General features: G+C 41.3%; 2 protein-coding genes and 1 long non-coding RNA gene across 3 annotated transcripts in view; 2 read left to right on the top strand and 1 right to left on the bottom strand.

Moving 5' to 3' along the window:
• Nucleotides 1–3,789: 3,789 nt before the first annotated feature.
• On the bottom strand, nt 3,790–9,009 carry LOC135496674 (uncharacterized). Its single transcript, XM_064786127.1, has 2 exons — nt 8,813–9,009; nt 3,790–6,618 (listed from the first exon to the last, which is right to left on the bottom strand). The coding sequence occupies exons 1-2, from the start codon at nt 8,861–8,863 to the stop codon at nt 5,428–5,430; spliced, it is 1,242 nt and encodes a 413-aa protein (XP_064642197.1). The 5' UTR covers nt 8,864–9,009; the 3' UTR covers nt 3,790–5,427.
• A 3,022-nt stretch (nt 9,010–12,031) lies between these two features.
• LOC135496987 (uncharacterized) lies at nt 12,032–15,918 on the top strand. Its single transcript, XR_010448749.1, has 4 exons — nt 12,032–12,248; nt 12,892–13,059; nt 14,297–14,383; nt 14,741–15,918. It is a non-coding gene; the product is annotated as an uncharacterized LOC135496987 (long non-coding RNA).
• Nucleotides 15,919–16,093: 175 nt separating this feature from the next.
• Nucleotides 16,094–20,450, top strand: part of LOC135497016 (arylsulfatase B-like) — a 64,583-nt gene continuing 60,226 nt past the window's right edge. Inside the window, exons 1-8 of the mRNA XM_064786660.1 lie at nt 16,094–16,265; nt 16,707–16,818; nt 17,103–17,154; nt 17,714–17,933; nt 18,251–18,330; nt 18,704–18,869; nt 19,282–19,379; nt 19,875–20,011. Of these exons, the coding sequence (XP_064642730.1) occupies nt 16,157–16,265; nt 16,707–16,818; nt 17,103–17,154; nt 17,714–17,933; nt 18,251–18,330; nt 18,704–18,869; nt 19,282–19,379; nt 19,875–20,011 (974 nt within the window). The 5' untranslated portion in view covers nt 16,094–16,156. The remainder of the gene's footprint in view (nt 16,266–16,706; nt 16,819–17,102; nt 17,155–17,713; nt 17,934–18,250; nt 18,331–18,703; nt 18,870–19,281; nt 19,380–19,874; nt 20,012–20,450) is intronic.

Raw genomic sequence — 20,450 nt, 5'->3', positions numbered from 1 at the left:
CCCATGGGGCTGTTACAGATATATATGAATAGAAGACATGCAATGATACAAAGCAGTGAAAGGTATATACAAATTAATAGGGGTACATATCATAAATATAAGCAGCAATGCGAACAAAGGCAGGGGTGGAAATACAGGTTAAGAGATATTTAAATTTGTCGATGTCGGGTAGATTTACAAAGCTTGTATCAACTGTAGAAATATATTTAAACATTGCTTCCCGAATGACGGAGTGCTGTGTGCAAACAATTAAAAAATGAAATTCATCTTCGACGTCATCTCCTTTGCAAAATTGCACACATGTACATGCATTACGGTACTTATCTACACCTTGCAAATTGATGAATCAGAACCCCCCAATTATGAAAGTGGGGTTCCCCCAAATACGCGCTGCTTGATTTGGTGATGAATTATAATGAAATGTGATAGGAACATTTAGGCCAACAGATTGCTTTATGAGCAGGTATGGAGTTAGGATTTCCTTCTGTGCAAGCGAGAGTATGTAGTCGAGTCATAATCAGTTTTTTTGTGATCAGTATTACATATTTTTCAACTCTTAACAAATAGTACTTTACTCTATGAAATTTATGTTTGGGTAATTTAGACGGTAGCTTAGGGTTTGAAATTGCCTTCAGCATCAAATGCTTGCCCATTTCGCCATTTTTCTCTTACATGCAAGTCATAGGCCTACGCATGATCACAGACCTCTTCGAAAAGTTGTAAAGTATATACCACAAATAAATGCACTACCAGTCATGTGAGTCAGTGCCCACGGTCCTCTATTGAAACCATGCTATACATGCTTCCCGAAATTGGTGGCTTGCATTGGAACTAACTTTTTCCCCCTTGTCCGTCATTACAGGCATTCAGGTGTGTTGGTCAACCATGACTATCTCCTTTGTCCCTCCACCATAAGGCCTAGTTTCCCCTTATGACATCACTATTTCGGACACTCAGCGCCCCATTTCTGGAAAGGTTGTATAATATTTGGCAAACTCGTTATGCCCATCACCGTCTCGATTGGTCTTTGGATTCTATTTGCACTCTGCGTAATAAACCAATTTATTTTGATACAAATGTGATGTATACATGCGCCAGTAATTTGATTGTGTACTGGCGTGTGTATACAAACTGTTCACAGAAGGGAGTTTTCGCAAAGCCGACGAGAACGTTTATCCAATTTTTTTACTTATTATTTTTTAACTTATTATTCCGAAACGGCCTTTCGGGTGAAACTATTATATTTAGGATTTAAAGAAATCCGATCAGTAGTTCGCCCTCCAGAGCCCCAAACGATGCACACATAACATCATATGTACATGTACTTTGTGAACACTGCAACATTTCGATTTCGTCGTGTGCTCACTTAAGAGGTTAGTGGGCCACCTCTCATTCCGCAACGGGGAAGTTTATTCAGGCTGCACTGTGTAAACATTGCTGAATCATACTTGTATAATATATAGCAAAAACCAAATTATTATCTTTTTTGCGTTTATCATGAATAGTGGCCAATTGTAGAATAGTAGAACATCTCGTTTGACAGGATTGAAGACACCCTTTGAGACTGACAAAGGCTGTCCTTATCAGGAAGGTTTCTTGATTACGGAGTATATCGAAACACTGACAACCCATAATGTTCAGGTTTTACAATTGTTAGGGAGTTCGCAAAGCCCCCGAAACGTCTACGTGAGCGCCTATCCGATCCCATTGTTCAACTTCCTGATCACGATGCCGATGAATGATAGGCGGTTTCGGGGGGGGGGGGGGGGGGGGTGCTAATTTGTTATACGAGCCGCCGAAAGAAGTCACGATAGAAACGTCGAAATGTTTGGTGGACGGCCTTCAAAGTGGGTTGAAAGGTACTCCTTTTGTTGCGGCCCGTAACAGGTATGAAATGAAAGAAAACACACAAAAGGTTTGTTGTTGTTGTTGTTTTTTTGGGGGGTGGATGAAGGCCGGCAGGTGAAGTACGAAGTATGTAATATATCTACTTATATTTAATCGACTACGGTTTTTCAGGTATTCCCAGATTCCTTGTACGAAGTATTGAAGCCGCTTCGTGTCGCGTTAATGCACATGCAAAGGACTTAATGACACTAATGGCAATAACTTTGTAAGGGTTGCGAAACCTGTCTATTATACTTGCTTCTGATTACGGCGATTTTTTTCGTCATAGGGGTGTATAACACAATCATGCCGGTGGATTTTGTTCATTGCATCCTTCCCCTTTCTCAGAAAGAGTATAATTATGGGACCAAACTTGTTGCTTCCTGATCATGCCCTGTGACCAGGACGAACGGTCTGCAGTAGGCGCGCCGCGCGGACCTCGCCTACTCTCTGTGACTATACCAGATATAAAGTCATTTTTGACAAGAAGTCAACAATGGGAACCCGGTACAATGTTTTCAGATGTAAAACGTTTTTTTTGCTTTTGCTCGGAAGCACCAAGACTTTCCCCACTATGTACCTGCATGAGCTGCTGCAACAAGATGATTACACTATTTCTCTTATACAGTGATAGAGTGGAACCTCCCTAGCGCACGCCTCTCTTGACACTAGTTTTGGTCCCAATGTGTTTGTCTTCATTCAATTTGTAAAGTATATACCAAAAATAAATGCACTACCAGTCATGTGATCAGTGCCCACGGTCCTCTATTGAAACCATGCTATAATATTTGGCAAACTCGTTATGCCCATCACCGTCTCTTTTGATTCTACTTTTCACTCTGCGAAATAAACCAATTTATTTTGATACAAATGTGATATATGCACGCGCTAGTGATTTGCTTGTGTACTGGCAAACTCTCCATTGAGACCATCTCGATGCCAGACAACATTCTACCAGGCGTGCGTGATGAAACGGGAATCCCCATTTCAAACCCACGCAATGTCGGCAGGTCTTTTAGAATGCATCAAGATTGATCTCGCTGTCTAGCATTTCATGGAAATACTAAAGTGTTTCCCGGGCGAATTTCCCTCCCAGAAATTCCAATCGTGAGTGGACCAGGGGGAGGTCAAGCATCCACATTATAGAAATGAAACTGGTACCGATATAAGGAAGCTGCTGTTGCTAAGTATATATTTTCCAAATTTTATTTTCAGAAAAAATCCCCAAATCACGGGTTGAGAAATACATTATGGACTCCAAGCACACCTTACTGCCCCGACAGATGTTCGTATAGCATATTGATTGTGTAAAATGAATACAATTGGAGGGGCTTGTCTTTTGTCCTTCTCAGGTTGAAATACCTCGCAATGAAGTCAAATTTGTCAGATTCCTTTGACTTAGGATACAGAGCTAGGAACAGAAGGACGATCGTAGTTGCGGGACGTCCTGTTGGTCATCTTGAAGCTTCTTGGTTTAACATTCACCAAAATCTGATGTGCTCATTGAGCAGATCGATTGATGAATGGGTCAGTATGCCTGTTCTGTGGTGTCATAGTATCGACATCTAGCGAGAGAAAGATAACCAATAAATAGTTCGTCTTCAAAGCAACTGTAACAACATATTCCGTCCCAAAAGGAACATTTTGGGGCGGGCGAAAGTCTTAATTCATGTAATTTTTTTCTTCTTTAAACTTATGAACTGGTAAATGTTGCTCGCATGGTCACGGACAGGGCTATAGTACATAATTCCCGCGAAATCAGTACTGGGGTTGTGGTCGTGTGTTGTGGTTGGGTGGGTGAGGAATGCCCCTTGTTATTCTCGGGTTGGCAACACCACGTTTTCAAATAAGATATGTCGGATTTCATTTTTATGGATTCCTTCGGGCTGTAAAAATACTTGCAGCATTTCTATAGTTCCTCTCAGTTGCTTGGCATAGTATCGAGCGACCGCTAGTGAGGAACACATCAAGCAACAACTGGTATCAAAATAAGCTGTATTTATTAACAATGAACAAAATGACTGGTAAGCTTACATTTTATGGCATACTAAACTAATACTGGTGACGAGCATGACAAATGTTAAAGAAATGGACGGCTTTTTACTGCAATTTATTCTTCTTCTGGTTCACCAGTAAACTATTTTTGAACGTGTTTGATGCTATTCTAATTTTGTTTCAGCTCTTAGATATCAGTAAAATGCGTTATTCGTTTTTTTAGTAGGCACTAGTCCTGGCGCGAAAATTTCACTGGCGCGACAGTGTGGAATTGAAGGTGACAGCCGACAGCTTGCAATGGTCATTTAAAGCTAGAACAGGGTGCACTTTGTTGTAAAAATTGTAGGCCCCATCTTTGCCTACGTCAGTGGCATAGTTGTGCAGCGTAAAATGTGATTTCATGATTTGAAATTTTTCATGTCGCAGCGACATTATGTGCTCATATGTAATTTCGTCCCTGCGATCCAGTGGTAACGAGTTATTAGAAATATTTTCTAATGACATTTACTTAATATCAAGAATAATGTTTGAGTTCATCGTGGGACCTATCATTTTTAAGTGAGTGTGAAATACTTGCATTGAATGAAATATATACTGTACTTGAATGGCAGTGCTATCTATGAACGTATATGTTCATAATAATGCGATATGTAACAAGCAAACGAAATACGAAATACGAAATCAAAAGGAAAGGAACGAACGGCACACTAGTCATTAATTCCTTTTTGTTGCAAATATATAAACAAATCATTTCAGTGTAAGACGAGCAAGATGTGTGGTTACATGGCTGTCATAGAATGAATTGACCTTGTTTTTATTTCTCTAAAACCCCCTATGACGTTACAAAGGCTTTAAGAGCGAATACACTCGCGCTTTATAAAATAATGAGTCCATGAGAATGTCTTTTGATGGAGACCAAAATTCATTACAACTTTTTAGTAACTTAATTAAAACTATGATACCGCGATCCATGCTCTATGCTACGGAGTCTCATCATTTCGTGGGTGTTTCCATAGGTACATGAAGATGAAACGGACCTGCCCCTGCTCACATATCCGAGCTCCTCCCATCCTGTGACTCCGGGCGATCCCTGAGGTCCGAAGACAAATGTCTCCTGAGGATCCCCAGGTATTGCCTGGAGACGTACGGTGGCAGGAGCTTCCTTGTACAGGCGGCCAGACTTTGGAATGAGCTCAGCATTGAGATTAAAAAGGCTAATGTTGCTATTTTCAGGTGCGGGCTAAAACCCATCTGTTCAGACGATATTTTGAAACACCGCAGTAGAGCAAAATTTGGATTTTGCGGTATATAAATGTAAATGTCATTCATTCATTCAAGATTCTAGCCGAACTGACAGCTCTCACAAAATTATAGTATTATGAGATTATTTCATGAGTGTTGTCGCGACAGTTGGGTTGAAGTTTGATCTTCATGTGCGTGTGGTATTTCTTGGAGAAATTATGAGCTGAAAATACCACAGCGTAAAGTTCTTACACTATTCTTTGAAAAATAACACGTATCTTCACTGAAGCTAAGACTTAAAGTTCAAATATGGCATACATGCGTCACGTGACCGACCCTCTTGCCACCTGTCGGCGTTGGCGCTGTATCATCGTCTTCCAATGGTACTGTGACAAACCTAAGTTTGGAGTCGGAATACAAACTCTTACTATCAGCGTCCTCGCCAAGTCCTGCTGGAGTCTTCAGTGCTGCTTCGTTGTCCAGAAGTTTCGAGTAAAAATCATCATGCTCCACATTCTGGAGAATCATAGGTGAGAGAGAGTGACAACTAGCGTCACTTCGTACAACGAGCTTGTCCGACTTTGAATCAACGTATACAGTCTTGTCATTGAGCAAATTCTCTGGCATCTGATCGACGATGTTAGGCGCGTAAAAGTTACCCTTTGAGCAGAAGCGTTGGTTTGGGGGCTGGCCCTTTGAACGGGCATCTTCGAAAGCTTCCCAGCGGTTGTGGACACCAGTTAGCTGAACACGACCAGCTCCACTTCGCTCTCCGCCAATGGTCTTCGCCGGCTTTCGGAATGTGCAGTACAAGATAAGTGCAAGTGATGCGATAACGAGGCATGCGACAAGGACGATCGCGGCGGGCAAGACAGCAGTCATGATGATGTCATTTCCGGCGTCATCTTCGCTTGGGTTTCTGCCAGGGAATGACGCAATTGTAGGGACAAAATTGTCTCCGGACGTCGATGTATCATTATGTAGCCGACTGTCAATGTCAGGTTGCCGCAATATTGTTTTTATTTTCTTGTACAAGTGATAGGTGTCCTCGTCAGGGCTTGGCTTAAGTTTTGATTCGGTATGTACAGCTCGCGCAGGTTCGTCATTCGTACCAGTTTCATGATTCTTCGGCAGAGAATCGGAGGCCTTGACCTTTGATGCAACAGTCGACTGAGAAACCTTAGCAATTGGTTCAGTACCAGTCGAAACCCTATCGGCAAACGTCCGAACCTCAGCAGGCTCCGTATCAAGTGGAACCCGTTCGGAAAATGTCGGGTGTTGTTCGGAATTAGAGTTTTCTAGATCGGCAATTGTCGTTTCGAAATCAAACTTCTGCGGCCCAAGTTCGTAAAGGTCCGGTGCGACCACGACATCGCCCCTCTGGGGGTACGTCTGCCCAGCATATTCTTCGTCCAGTCTTCTGTCGAATTCGAATTGGCTGAGGAGATCTTCCGTGGTGTCTGCTGGCTTGTTTGGCTCTGTCGTGGCAAAAGCCTGCAAGTATAAGAAAGGTTGAACGCAATGAGACTAAAGTTGCCAATATTGAAAATTACATTTTTTGATGATGTTTATAGTGTATCGACGTTCAGCACATGTTCATGATATTAACATGCATATACCGGAACACGGATGTACATCCGTGACCTGAATGAGTGATATGGTGTGCGTATTCTTCGTTGTAATAGAAATTCTTTAAAATCTGTGGTTAAGGGTTGACCATTGGCCCCACCATTTTGGCCTGAATTTGAAACTCTAAAGTAATTAAAACTCTTTCAAAAGAAAATGAGTGCCAATTTCAAGGGTAGGAGTCAGTTCTTTGTTTTCCAGAGAAGAGCCTCCCATTTTTTAAATGGACATTCGCTTTGGAGGTGCTCTGATTTCTATAGGATTTCAAGTTCTCGCCAAAATGGTAGTTCCTACGGTCAACCCTTAATTGAAGTTTTGATCATCGACTAAGATAGCAAATGTACGTCGTATGGTTGAGTGTGGAGAATTTCTGACTGGCCTTTCCCAGAGTGCATTGACTGATGATTGATTTGTACTTATAATCGAGGCCATTCTTTGTTGCCAAATCTGGAACTGAAAGTTTACGCGAGTCGAAACTGAAGGTGTTCTCAAGTCTTGAAACTCTTGATCGGAATCGATAAAAAATTAAAACCTGAAAGTAAGGCTTAGCCCGATTTCAAAACCAAAACAAACTTCTTTTAATTCCAAATTGGCTTACCTATTTCGAAATCGGTCATTGGCCATTGTGATACATTGATGACATCCTGGTATAACGAATGTCAGAGTCGTATAGTAATTTCCCCTTTCTCGCTAAGTTACTGTAACGTATGATTCTAGGTACATGGATAAAGCCAATTATAATCCAGGATGCTGACCAAGCATAGACGGTTATTTTCAAGAATACGTTTATATCTAGGGTTTTGTTATTCAGTGTTCTTCAACTAATCATCAAAGGCCGACCTAATCCGTTTGTAAAAAAATGAATTTTGTAATCAAAATTTGAAAATTTCCAGTTGTGAAATTGCATACTGACTATAAATATAATTTAACAATAGGTCAGGTCAAGTCTCGGGGTTTGGAAAGTGTCAAGTTTTGGTGTTGGTGCAGTGTTGGTGAAGCAGGCCTACCTCACCTCAACAATGCCATTGTGTAGAACAGACGTGGAAATACTATATAAACAATGATTCAGCGAGGCATCGTGTATAACTGCATTTCTTTTTGGCGTTTATGGGTGACCATATTTAAAAAAAATCTTGACTGGTCAGACTTACATACAAGCAATATTTTCTTTGTTGTTTTCAATGTATAAATAATTCATCTAATATCATTTTTGGGAACCCCGCAGAGACTTTGATGCAGCGAAAGAAATTAAGTTGCTGTAATAAGACCGATAACGCTCTTCATAAAGTATCAAATCTAAACAAAATAATGACGTGTTTACATTATTGCAAGATAAATAGGAAGTAAGAATAAAAATATCAGCTCCATCAATTTTGTAGCCAATGGGCGACGAGAAAAACTTAGGCCTACCAAGAACTTATACAATGTAATGACTTCATGCACTCCTAATATCGAGTTGTATACTAATTGCTAATAATAGTATGATTGTTATCACGAGGGGAGGTCAAGTGAAAAAACAATATTATGAAATCTCGAGACGGTCATTTGGCTATGATACATGTCGTGATAATTTCTCGCATGACTCTTTCAATGTTGCTAAACATTGCTTTCATATTGCCAAGGTGTTAAATCTCTCGAAGTTGCTATCTCTGAAGGAGACACGATTTTATTTGAGAGATAATGGGGCCGTGCTCAATTTATACAGTCGCTGAATAACAATAATTATCATTGACCACATAAAGGTAGATTCCAATGTTGGCGATTTCTTTCCATATCCGAGGTTCTATTACGCTCATAGACCGTGGGGTCGTTGCGTTTGTTGTCACTTATAAGCTGTGGCTGACCCACGCTAGGCATCAGTGATAGTCTTTCAGCCAACGAATAGCAAATAACAACAAAGCTCTAAAAATAACCTCCCAACCATCCACTTTTATGATGTGGCCGCCAAATGAGGAGGAAAGTAAGGTAGACCTTACCGAAAAAGGACCTACTGCCCCCCTCCTCCCCCATAATTACGATCCACTGCCTGGGCGAGAATTAAAATGGTAAAAATTATACTTACAAACGATATGGACGATAGCACCAATATTGAGAAGACCAATCTCTGTGTCATCTTAGAAAAGAGTTCGTTTAAGCAGCCAAAAAGCGAGAGTTCAAAAAATCTTGTGTTGAGCCACGAAAGATCCTAAATTATCTGACAAATTGTTCTATAGCACGTTAATATTCTACATGTAATCTCCACAATGAATACGTCTTGAGTTAGTCAGCAAACGCATGAGTAATGTAAACTTCAAATTTGGTACTGCCTTTTATCGCTATTTCAAAATGACGTCAGTTTCATTCTAAATATACATTACAGGGGAATCCCATTTTATGCCTTCAGATGACCCCATTATTCAGTGTATCAATATCGATCATCCAATGATATTGTGATAACATGAACTTGACAGCAAAACTGGGTCAATTGCCGGATAGTTCTGTTGTGTGAAACAACCTGCTTTCGAAATAGGGAATGGAACTCGAACAGTCCGGTATTACGCACGTTCTCTGAAAGATGAGCAATGTTAATACTTTGAGGTTCAAGATGGCTCTGTGTAAATGCTGTTCTAGGCCTACCTTCCGGTTGCGGCCTGCCCGTTTGTTGTTCAACGAGAATTTTGCGCACTTTTCACATCACTGCGGACCAATTCTGTTGCCTCTAGCCGAATTATCAGTTAGTTGACCTAGATTAATTGATCCCACTGGCAACCTGGAGTGAAAAAACACGAGGTAAACATTGTAAAAAAACCATGACAAACTCCCTTTGTAAACAAACCCTTGCCTAACAGTCGGTACATTTGTGAAGTAAAGCAAAAGGTACATGACTTTCATGGTCATGTCGTATGTTGATTTCATCTGTCATATGATTGAATCCATGAGTTTATCCCTTGTCTTTCACCCGAGTACAGTTTGCCTTTTCCCGACCCAGAGTATTCCTAACATCTTCGTCAAAGTAGACATCAACAACAGCCACGGATAACGATTGGAAAAAAACGTAACTCCGAACGCTGTCTTCAAAGAAATACTGCAATTTTCAATTCTACCACACTACCACAGGCCATGACACATTGGGTGATATGAATAAAGACTAGCAAATGCTCTTACTTCAGTTTTCAACAGAAAGGCCTTGTGTAAATGTACATAGAATCTTGGATAAAAGCATTTGCTAGTCTTTATTCATATCGCCCATTGACTAGTAATTGTACGGCCAATAGTTCTTCGCAGCTCCGTGTGGAGCGCGGGTATTTGCTGTTACATGCCATGTTATTACGTATACAGTTCTTTGATTATTGTACCTATATGGAATTTTGCGGAAACAGAGAACCAGTTGAGAATTTTTTCTTTGGTTCTCAATGGAAACACAAAAAAGCTTGTATCTAAGCTGTAATAATAATTATCGTTTGTTCTCGATTTCTTCGTTTCTCTGTTTCTCTGTTTATTAATACCCAACCGAGGCGTAGCGGTTTGGGTGAGACAATCAATACCTCAAGTTCTGTATCAACACTTCAAATTAAAAATCGAATAATTTAGTTTTTAAATGCTTTTGAAATACTTTGCTGGTTGGTATTTCTAGAAGATATCTTGATACAACGTAATAGGTTTATAATGATAAAGCTGTCCTGAACAATAGATAAATCAGTTGTTTTGGAGTTCTACATGTATGTCAAATTAATGGCACAATTTGCGCTTATTTCTACTATAATTGCCTAAGTTGTGGAGATTGTTGTTCGGGTTGTGTTGTCAGAATAGGAAGATGTAATAACGAGTTCCCATTTTTTAAGCCAAAATATATAATTCTCATTATAGTGAATTATGTCATGAAGATCATTTATCATTCATGTCTATTTACCATTTATTCTAAAAAACATGGTTTCAGAAAAAACGGCACTAAATCAACGGCTACAGTATGTCAGTATATACAAAAGAAGCTGGATTCCAGCTACCATAAGAATATTGTTTGCAGCGACATCGCTTTAAAACTGAACGCCACCGGAGATGATCGTTCCTATGATCACAAGAGCTTCCCGAGGTAGGGCCTTGATCAGGGTTGAAATTCGCGACATCTAAAGGATTGTCGCAGGAACTAAGAAAAACGCACACACTCGATTGGACCCCATCGTGGTTGGACGTGTAAGCGGGTACATGAGATAGAGACCACAGTCGGTTAGGAATCGGGGCGGACCGATCGAATCCGAATGCGGTTTTTGGGTGTCCGTCAGTCTAAACGTATTTTGCCCTCCATCGTCCGTCGTCGTCGTCGTCGTCGTCGTCTGTATCCTGTTTTAAAAACAGTGACACGTTTCCGAACCGCCCGAGCTGTGAACTCGAAACTTTGTACACAGGACACCCCAGGTCAGGACTGTGACATCTGACAATGAATTTCGGTCCGATCTGATGACTTGGCCACCAGGGGGCCAGGAAACCTAAAAAGTGTGATATCTCTCTTATGAGTGACTCGTTTTCGATAACATTTTTATGGTACGTTCTCCTAGTAAGGATACATCAAATATCATACAGATATAAAATCCCTGAGGTTTTTGATTTGACCTAATATTCAAGGTCACAGAGGTCAAACGGTGTGAATTGGCCGTTTGAGTGTAACTGTGGCACGTTTCTTAACCGCTGAAGCTATGAACTTAAAATTTGGTACACATGACTCCCTATGTCATGTAACCCCGTACACCGAATTTCGATCTGATCTGATTCTTGACTTGGACATTAGGAGGCAAACATTAAAAAAGGTAAAAAGTGCAATATCTCGCTTATTAGTGACTTGTTTTCAATGATATTTTTATGGTAGGTTCTCCAAGCAACGATACATCACATGTCATACCGACTTTGGTTTGACCTATATACTACACCTGTAGAGTGTTTCTTAACCAGGAAGAATTCCTTACCACCAAATATCTATACGGTAAGCACGATGGCTCCTGGCCGTTTCATTTTCAGAAAGAATTCTTGCAACTTAATTCAAATTTCCCTCCATTGCGGAAGGTAGACTCCATTATTCCCATGCAATTCACGATATATCCCATTTCAACCGGTGCCCGCTTCATGGATGCCCGCTTCATGGATAATTTGGTAGTGAGTGAAAATGGCTGTTCTCCACCAGATGTGTGAATGGATATATATATCAAACAGGATAAACACCGGAACTCGTCTAGCAAAAGCTGCCGCATCCTTGTATATTTTCAATCACCTCAGCGTAGGCGCGGCACCATGCAGACCAATCAACTTTTGATTTTGATTGGTTGCATCGGCTCATCCGAGTTCGTTGACATTGTGTGTTCCACTACTCATTTGGTATCTTACACAACATTGTTCATCTAACTGACTGCAGGGAGCGGTGCCAGTCTTTCGGACCGCAGCTAACAGTGTCTTGGGCAGTCACCACCATTTTATGCTCTATTATGTACTCAAGAGTCACTTATCTGTGAAAAAAATGTCAGCAGAAAAAGGTAAGTGTACCCAGAGTCTTTTAAATAGAGTCGGGCAAATTGTACCAGGATAACTCAATAGTACCGATTCATGTAACTGGCTGAGACTTGAGTGAAGCGTTTGTCCGATCAGAATTTTGATAACTTGTTTCATGTGAAGTACATGATTGGTGAATATGAAATTATCGCTCTTGTTCTCAGTATTTGCTGTTTGTGTATGACAAGGAAATTCCCATCCAGAAGTATAGCAGGAAGGGTTGGGCGTTTGTGGTTTCTGAGTGTGAGGTGGTATAGTGGTGTCTGTTGACTGAGCTTTTTACCGGGTTAAAAAAATGCCTACTGCCCATGTGCAGTCGAGGCATTGTAGGATGTCTTACTGGGTAAAGACAGTATATACCTCGGACCCACTGTCCCTACTGACCTGTTCCATCCACTCTCAGGGAATTGTGGTTGACGTGCACTGCGTCGTTATTCAAGTTGAGGAATGCCGAGGAGAGCAGTTCGGTGGATGCAGATTTAGTCTAATCCAAAAACAGTCTAAAGTTCATACCAAATCCAGGCAAAACAAGGGTGTCTATCCTGAAACACGGCAGTAACTTTTAGCCCATTCAGCACTATGAATAAGACCATTCGCCCAGTTTATGAGATCGTTTCCTCGCTTCAGCTTTACCAACAGGTGCTGTTGTGCGACAAATGACCGAAGATGACGTCCCAGATATGATCAACACTGGAGATGCAGAGGGCTGGTACATCCGATATCACGACGTCCTTGCACAGTACATGATTTCTCCTGAGGGATGCTTTATCGCAGAGCTCAATTGAGAAAACATTGGTAAATAGAATTCTGACTCTGAATTATCAACATGAAGATGCAATTAGAAAGAAGGACAATGAGATGTCTCATACCTCAAGTAAGATTCCATGAATACGATTGGCTGATGCCCGTTACGTGACCGTGTGGTATTCGCTATGTTGCCCGCTCCAGCCGTTCGACATTTTGCCATGTCTCTCATCAGGGTCACAGTTGTCGGATCTTCGTATTGAAAGTATGTTCCAATCCAAAAACACTTATTTGACAACATGTACGAATTTGTCAATAGTTGGAAGTGCGTCTGACCCGAGCAAAAACCTAGTCCGAATATGTTGCAAATACGGTTTCTGTAATTATGACGAAAACCGTTTGAAATATTCGTAGTCTAATTGTGAATAGAGTGGATGCGAACACGGAAGCAACAGATCAGAGAGTAGATAGCTATGAGAGAGTCTGGACAAAAGGTACTGTTGAAGGAGGAAATAAGTCGGATTGCAAGAACTAACTTTGTGAAAATATTGTACCGGTGTGACAGCGGATATAGTCCCCCTGGAGTCATAGTCCGGTAGCATTGTATTTGACCAATTAAGCAGCATGATCTATTGTACCGCTAACCCTAACCAAAACATTTAGCAATGCGGGCTATTGTTACACGGACTATCAGCCCTAGGACTACTATCCCCGCCACACCGGCAGAATATATCATGTATAATTAGGTTGTACAAGGTTAGTTCAGTGAAGTTGTTCATCTGCACAGTGCACAACACATGTATCACACGAATTTCTGTTCTTTTTGTACGAAATTAATAAATCCATATTAAACCGAGAGCAACACTAACGGAATTTTGGCAGTTTTTGACGCTCGTAATTTTTTGCCCAACAAACACCTCTCAGTTAAATTTCAACAGAGCAGTATGATGTATGCATGAATATAGCAGGTGTGTAGGAACAAACTGAAAGTTGATGGAGCCGGGTCAAAATAACTAGAAATTTTAAAATCATGCATGCAAACGCAAGTTTATAAAGGGGGTATGAGGGTCCTTCCCACGACCCCCAAAATGCCCCTTCTGGATCGGCCTGTAATAACCCTTAAATTTCAAGGATTTTGTTAATTAGTGTGAACCACACATTTTCAGCATGTCGCCAGACACCTGACAGATAGATGGCCAGGGTCAAGACACAAGTACCCCATAATCCTTTTAGAGGTCATGAGCATAAAAAGACTATTCGCCGTTTTGATGGAATGCATCCTTTTCAGGTTTCTGCATGTGTGTAAACTGGGGCGACACGCAGGCATTTTTGGGGATGTTCGTGGTGAGGAAGTACTTGAGGGGACAGGGCATAGGTATGGAGTCAAAACTTCTTCTTTTCAGCGCTGAGAGTAAATTGAGCACATCACAACAGAGATTTTTGTTGGAGTTACCCATATCATAATTCGTCGATGATTTCACAAAGTGGTTAATCAGCAAACTTTTCATTTTGAGAAAACTCAACTCAAAAATTCCGTATAGTTTGAATGACTCTGTGCATTACATATGAAAGAATATAATGGCACGAAATGCATAAAAAGATGGTAAATCGTTATAGAATTGACATTGGCTTTGAATATCACCATGATAATACTCTCGTTGATAATAATAGATGTGTAAGTTGACATGGCTTGTGCAACAAATTGGTGTATTATCTGTCGTTTCTTTCCTAGGTTCCGCACTATTTAAACGCTGCTGGGCGTTTAAGGGGAACAGGAACACGGGATTATCTTCTCCGGTGGAAATGGTTGAAGTATACAAGAGGCTAGGCCTCACGGAAATCGGCAAGTGGAGGCTTGTGGTGTACGATGGAAAAATAGACTCTTCTAAAATAAAGGCAAAATAGTTATCCAAGGGACTTGACATTATCCCGTATGAAGAAACCTTTTTTCGAGATATTGTCGATTACGACACTGCGCTGAACACCGTAGGATCTCGGGAGAGGTTCATCAGGTTGTGCCTAGAGAAACCAAGCACGATGTGTTACGTTGCTCGGGACAACGGTCGAGTGATTGGTTATGGAATCATCCAACCTTCGATTCATGGTTACCGCATTGCACTACTTTATTGTGACTCGCCGAACGCAGCAATGGCCCCTTTGAAGAAGCTTATAGAGGCTCTTCCTGAGGAGACGCCTGTTGTTGTGTTCTTTGCTCCAGACTGTAACGCGACTGAACTCGCAAAAGAGTTTGACATGAAAACATATTGGGGTCCTTTGCAGAGACTGTTTACAAAATATGACCTGTTGAAAATTAATCCTGAGAAAATATTTCTGACTTTTGAATGCGAGACATGTTTCATTTGAGGAAAATCAAATGAAACAGTCTGTGTCATTTAGCGATGAAACCTGTTGAGTATTTGAAACGTATTTGTGTATTGAAATTATTAAAACAATTGTAAGGTTGCTTACGCGAATGCTTGTCGCTTTGAGCAATATATGAATAGGTGCGAATGGCAAACCTCAAGCATGCTAGCATGCCAGTGTGTCTGAAAATAGAAGTACATGCATATATCTATATGGTACGGCGAGCGATATATATATTTTTGGTTCTATGCATAGTTTCTTTCAAATATTCAAGTTGGATGAATACAGAATGGCTGTCCGTTGGCAGCAGATATCAACATAGATGCTAGTACAACTTTGAACTACAGAATGGCCGCCCATTATTTTATTGCCTGTAATATTGGAATTACGAACGAAATCTTCGAACTACAAAGCAATCAATCAACGTTGCATAATATCAAGAGTTGAATAATAAAGACTATAATTCTTGATGATATATCAACGCATGGCTAATTATTCTTACGCATGAGGAATACACACATCATGGTTTTTGTATATATTAACTTCAGAAGGTCAGATAAGGCTATAATATACTGAAGTTTGTTTTGATTTATTAAGATAGTGCAGTCTTTATCATTCCATGTATGTTGCCTTACATACATTTTACAAACGCACACACAATCTAAAGTACTGGTACTAGGTAACGACTTTGACTTGTCCTTTTACGCCAGTGCGGGCCCTGCGACATATAAGGACAGCACAGTTTTAAAGGACATCCTAGACACCAGGAACAGCTACAAAAGCCATGATGACAAGAATGTTCTTGCCGACATTCCTCATTCTTAGCTTCGTCTCTCTCACCAGGGCAGACAACACCCAGACCAACATCGTTTTTATCGTTGCTGATGATTTAGGTAAGTAACCTCTATATTTACCACTCTACCCTCTACTGCGTTTAGATTTCAGCTCCCAAAATACCCTCGTACGTAATGTAGTTTGATGAATCATTGAAACATCTGTGAAAATTGCATGCCTATGTCTCCAGAAGGGTTTAATTCCACCGTGAAAGAAATTCCGTATGACAAAATGCACTGTGGAATTTCCGCCATGAGGGAATTTCGAAACGTCGAGAGCCGGTGCGACATACATTCTTACCGAGGGACACCGCCTGGCCTGGGATCTAACATTCCAGAGGCAGCTGACATCTCAATTGTGATGGTGATACTGGTATATAGTAGGCCGCTAAATCTATCAACAATTATTGAACAATAGGGCCGGAATTGATTCATACACTTATCAAAATGGATAAGCATCCGTTCATTGTTGATTTTTTTGATAGAGTTTTACCCTCATAGGTTGGAATGATGTTAGCTGGACCAACCCAGACATCATCTCGCCGAATCTCGAGAGAATGGCCAGGGCGGGAATCATCCTCAACCAGAGTTATGTCATGCCAGTGTGTTCACCGTAAGTATGTAATAAAAGTGATGTATTGTTTATTACATGTATACATGTAGAACCAACAGTTCATTTGGGATAGAACGTATATGTTGAGATACCAAACGCGTTATCGTGTCATGAAAGGTTTTATGGCAGTCAACAGAGCACCCAACTTAGATTTTCTTCTCGCCTGGCTTCGATATATACCGTGGTTATTACGGTATACAAAGTCAACCGTACACAGGATTTTAAAAAGATGAACGCCAGCCGATTTCGACAACGGATAATTTCTCATGTTTGTTACGTTTAAGATCGAGAAGCTGTTTTATGTCTGGAAGATTTCCGTACCACACGGGCATGCAGGTTAGTGAAACATCACAAAATAGGGAGGTTAATGGGGGGGGGGGGGGGGACGACAGACAGAAGCTATACTTGTCAAATTGTTTGTGTTTATGTGGCTAATATGCGCAGTTATGGGACTGAGTTATGGTTTATTTAGCGATGCCGTTACTTTCAATATACTGTTAGATAGGAGACACCCCTGTTGGCGATTTTGTGTAACTTTATATTGCCTACCTGGCTGCTGCCTGAAGTCTCCTTTTAAGGGAGTTTACGAGAACGAGAGCGACTTGAACGTCAAATTGCCGTGGTTTGGTCTAAGTTTTATTTTGAAATTATTTGACGAAATTATCAACATCATGAACTCCAATGAATCCATCTATTCATATCTGAACATTTAAATGTTAATCTCCTCGGAATAGGATTTTAGTTGGGGTTCGGTTGCTCAGTCATCGTGGGAAGTACTATTCTAATTGAAATTTACTGATGGAGATAACGCTTAGGTTAGCTTAATGCAAGCGTTTGTTTCTAACGCCGATTGAGCAAATGGACCCCTAACGCGCATACTGCTCTCAAATTTCAGTACGGTGTCATCAATTCGAAACAGCCGTATGGTCTTCCACTGAATCTTACCACCTTGCCCTCACTGCTGAAGGATGCTGGATACGCAACACATATTGTTGGAAAGTGGCACCAAGGATTCTGTAGCTGGGCCTACACTCCCACCTATCGCGGGTTCGACTCCTTTTATGGATATTACAATGCGGCGGAGGACTACTATCAACATTCTATCCCACTGGAACGTAAGTTGGCCTGTTCCTCTTCCGGCATCTTCCCTTAAAGTAACGTGTTTTTGTTGCCGATGAAGAAGTTTGCAGTGACCTAATATAGAATGTCCGGGGAACAAACGATTCTCTTACCCTCTTTAATCACTGACGGCAATGGTCTCCACAGCGTCACATACTACATTGTATAGTCCGTCAGAACTCGATGGGAGCCATTACTTCGCTGCACTGAGAGGTGAAAGGTGAAAAGATACAATGATGACCGGTTTGTTTCATCCTACAAACAAAATGTACCCAATGTACACAATGCACCAAGCAATCTTTCCGCTCTTCAGCCCTTCCGCACACCACTGTGGGTACCGACTTTCGAGACGACAAATTGCCAGTGAAGAACGAAAATGGATCTTATTCAACGGTAGGTCAAAACAATTTTTCAATTTAACTTTTATCGTGGGGTGCGGGGTTTTCTTGCAGATAGATGGCGATTTTTGGGACATATATAGTGGCCCACAGCTCCCCCTTCCACTGACGCCAAAAAGTGAAATACGGCCTGAGGCCCGCTTGTTCAAAACAAACTTTTTCACTAAAGCCCGCAGCACACTAGCCGCCAACTTCGGCGTTCACAGGCGTTTTTTTGCCGCAAGAGTCCTGAACGCCTGAACTCTTCTTGTCACCAAAGTTGGCGGCTAGTGGATAGTGCTAGTTAGATTTAACGCCACACACGATCCTGGGCCATACAGTACTGCGCGTTAGTATTAACTCTTCTCAGTCCGTTCTCTTTATTTCAGTATCTTTACACAGAGAGAGTTGAACGGATCATCCGTCAACACAACACTAGCCAGCCATTGTTTCTTTATCTGCCTTACCAAAGTGTCCATGAACCCCTAGAAGTTCCGAAGAAATATGAAGAAATGTATGCAAACATCAAAGACGACAACAGAAGAATATTTTCAGGTGAGTTATATATCGGTTAAAAGTCGAAGGTTGGCTTGGGTCACCGCGTGACCCGAGAGAGCTCTGTCCCAACCGGCGCCTTTCGAAACGGGCGGTGGCTTTGATGTTGAAACCATACGTACCGCATAGTTGCCTGGCACTTTATTGAAAGACTCTGAGTCAAGGCGTGACCCGAGAGAGCTCCATCCCAATGCGCGTCTTTTGAAGCGGGCGGTGGCTTTGATGTTGAAACCATACGTTCCCTAGTTGCCTGGCTCTTTATTGAAAGACTCTGAATCAGAGCGTGACACGAGAGGGCGGTGGCTTTAGTGTTGAAACTTTACGTTGCCTGACTCTTTATCGAAAGACTGGTAATATATGATTGAGAGCTTCGCACCGCCATCTATTTCATTTGCCTTTGCTTCTGCTGCAGGAATGGTGACCAGCATGGATGACTCCGTTGGGTATGTCATGGCGGCTTTGGAGGACAGGGGCATGATGGACAGTACGCTTGTCATCTTCACCTCTGATGTTAGTTCTAATTGCGTGTACTAGTAACGTATCACTCCGCTGCACTCGGACAGGAGTGTCCAGTTCGATTAATAAGTAACCTACTAATCACCTACATGTACTGGTATACGATATTAAAGATGTCCTGCAAAATATCATTAAAGAGTACGAAAGTGCCCAGCTCCCGTACCTAGAATTAATCCGCCCTGTGGCTCATGGACGGATTAAGGTTTGTGGCTAAAGAAACATTATATACAAATCTTGGAAAAGTACGCTTGATTAATCTTTGGTAAAAACATATATGTGATTTATAGCTTAGCGTCAACTAGGAAATTATCAACAAATAACAATATTGGGCGATTGTAATGTGAGTCATGTGTAAGTAGGCGGAAACCGGAGATCCCGGACTTCCTACCATTCATAATAATTATACGTCTAAAATCCCTAGTCTCGCTTTCACCAGCTATAGATCTACAATTTTTGTAGTCATGGAGATTTCGTGAATCTTGTCTTCAGAATGGAGGGCAGTATCGAAGAGGTGGCAACAACTTCCCTCTTCGTGGGAACAAGGGTACGCTCTGGGAAGGAGGAACTCGAATCCCTGCTTTCGTCTACGGGAATCTGTTGAAGAAATCAAGGTTTACTTATACGGGGTAGGTTTACGCACGAAAAAGTCATAAAAACCAGATTGATCTTGATCAACCAGGTCTATCCATATTCTTGTTATAATTAGTGTGATCAAAATGACACACCCTTGCAGACACATCCTTTTTAGACACGTCCGTGTGATGTGTTTCCCAGTCTGACCTCTGTGTGCTGTGAATGCAAAATGCAGTACAAGGTAGGCTAACCCTTCCCTTTAAATCCTGGAGCATTTTTATGTGTTTCCCCGTATATCACAGGACCATTTCATAATTTTTTACTCACAAGGACCCCCAGAAGGACCCCTGTAGAAGCCAGACACTAAATATCCATAATAAAAATCAATGGATCCTTTACCGACCGAAAACCGGCATTTGCTTCATTGCTTAAGTAAAGATGGTGATGGTGATGGGTAGGTACGCACTGGTTTGCGGTTAGCGGCCAGTTATA

The sequence above is a fragment of the Lineus longissimus genome, chromosome 12, assembly GCF_910592395.1.
Source record: "Lineus longissimus chromosome 12, tnLinLong1.2, whole genome shotgun sequence".
NCBI classification, from domain to species: Eukaryota; Metazoa; Nemertea; class Pilidiophora; order Heteronemertea; family Lineidae; genus Lineus; species Lineus longissimus.
The sequence above is the reverse complement of the archived record's forward strand: the minus strand, read 5'-3'. Positions and strand labels throughout refer to the sequence as shown.

Excerpts from the sequence above, each read along its gene's own strand:
- LOC135496674 (XM_064786127.1), bottom strand. The coding sequence starts at position 8,863 with ATGACACAGAGATTGGTCTTCTCAATATTGGTGCTATCGTCCATATCG. Across the intron at positions 6,619-8,812 it reads TGCTATCGTCCATATCGTTT|GCTTTTGCCACGACAGAGCC; the intron begins GTAAGTATAATT and ends TTATACTTGCAG.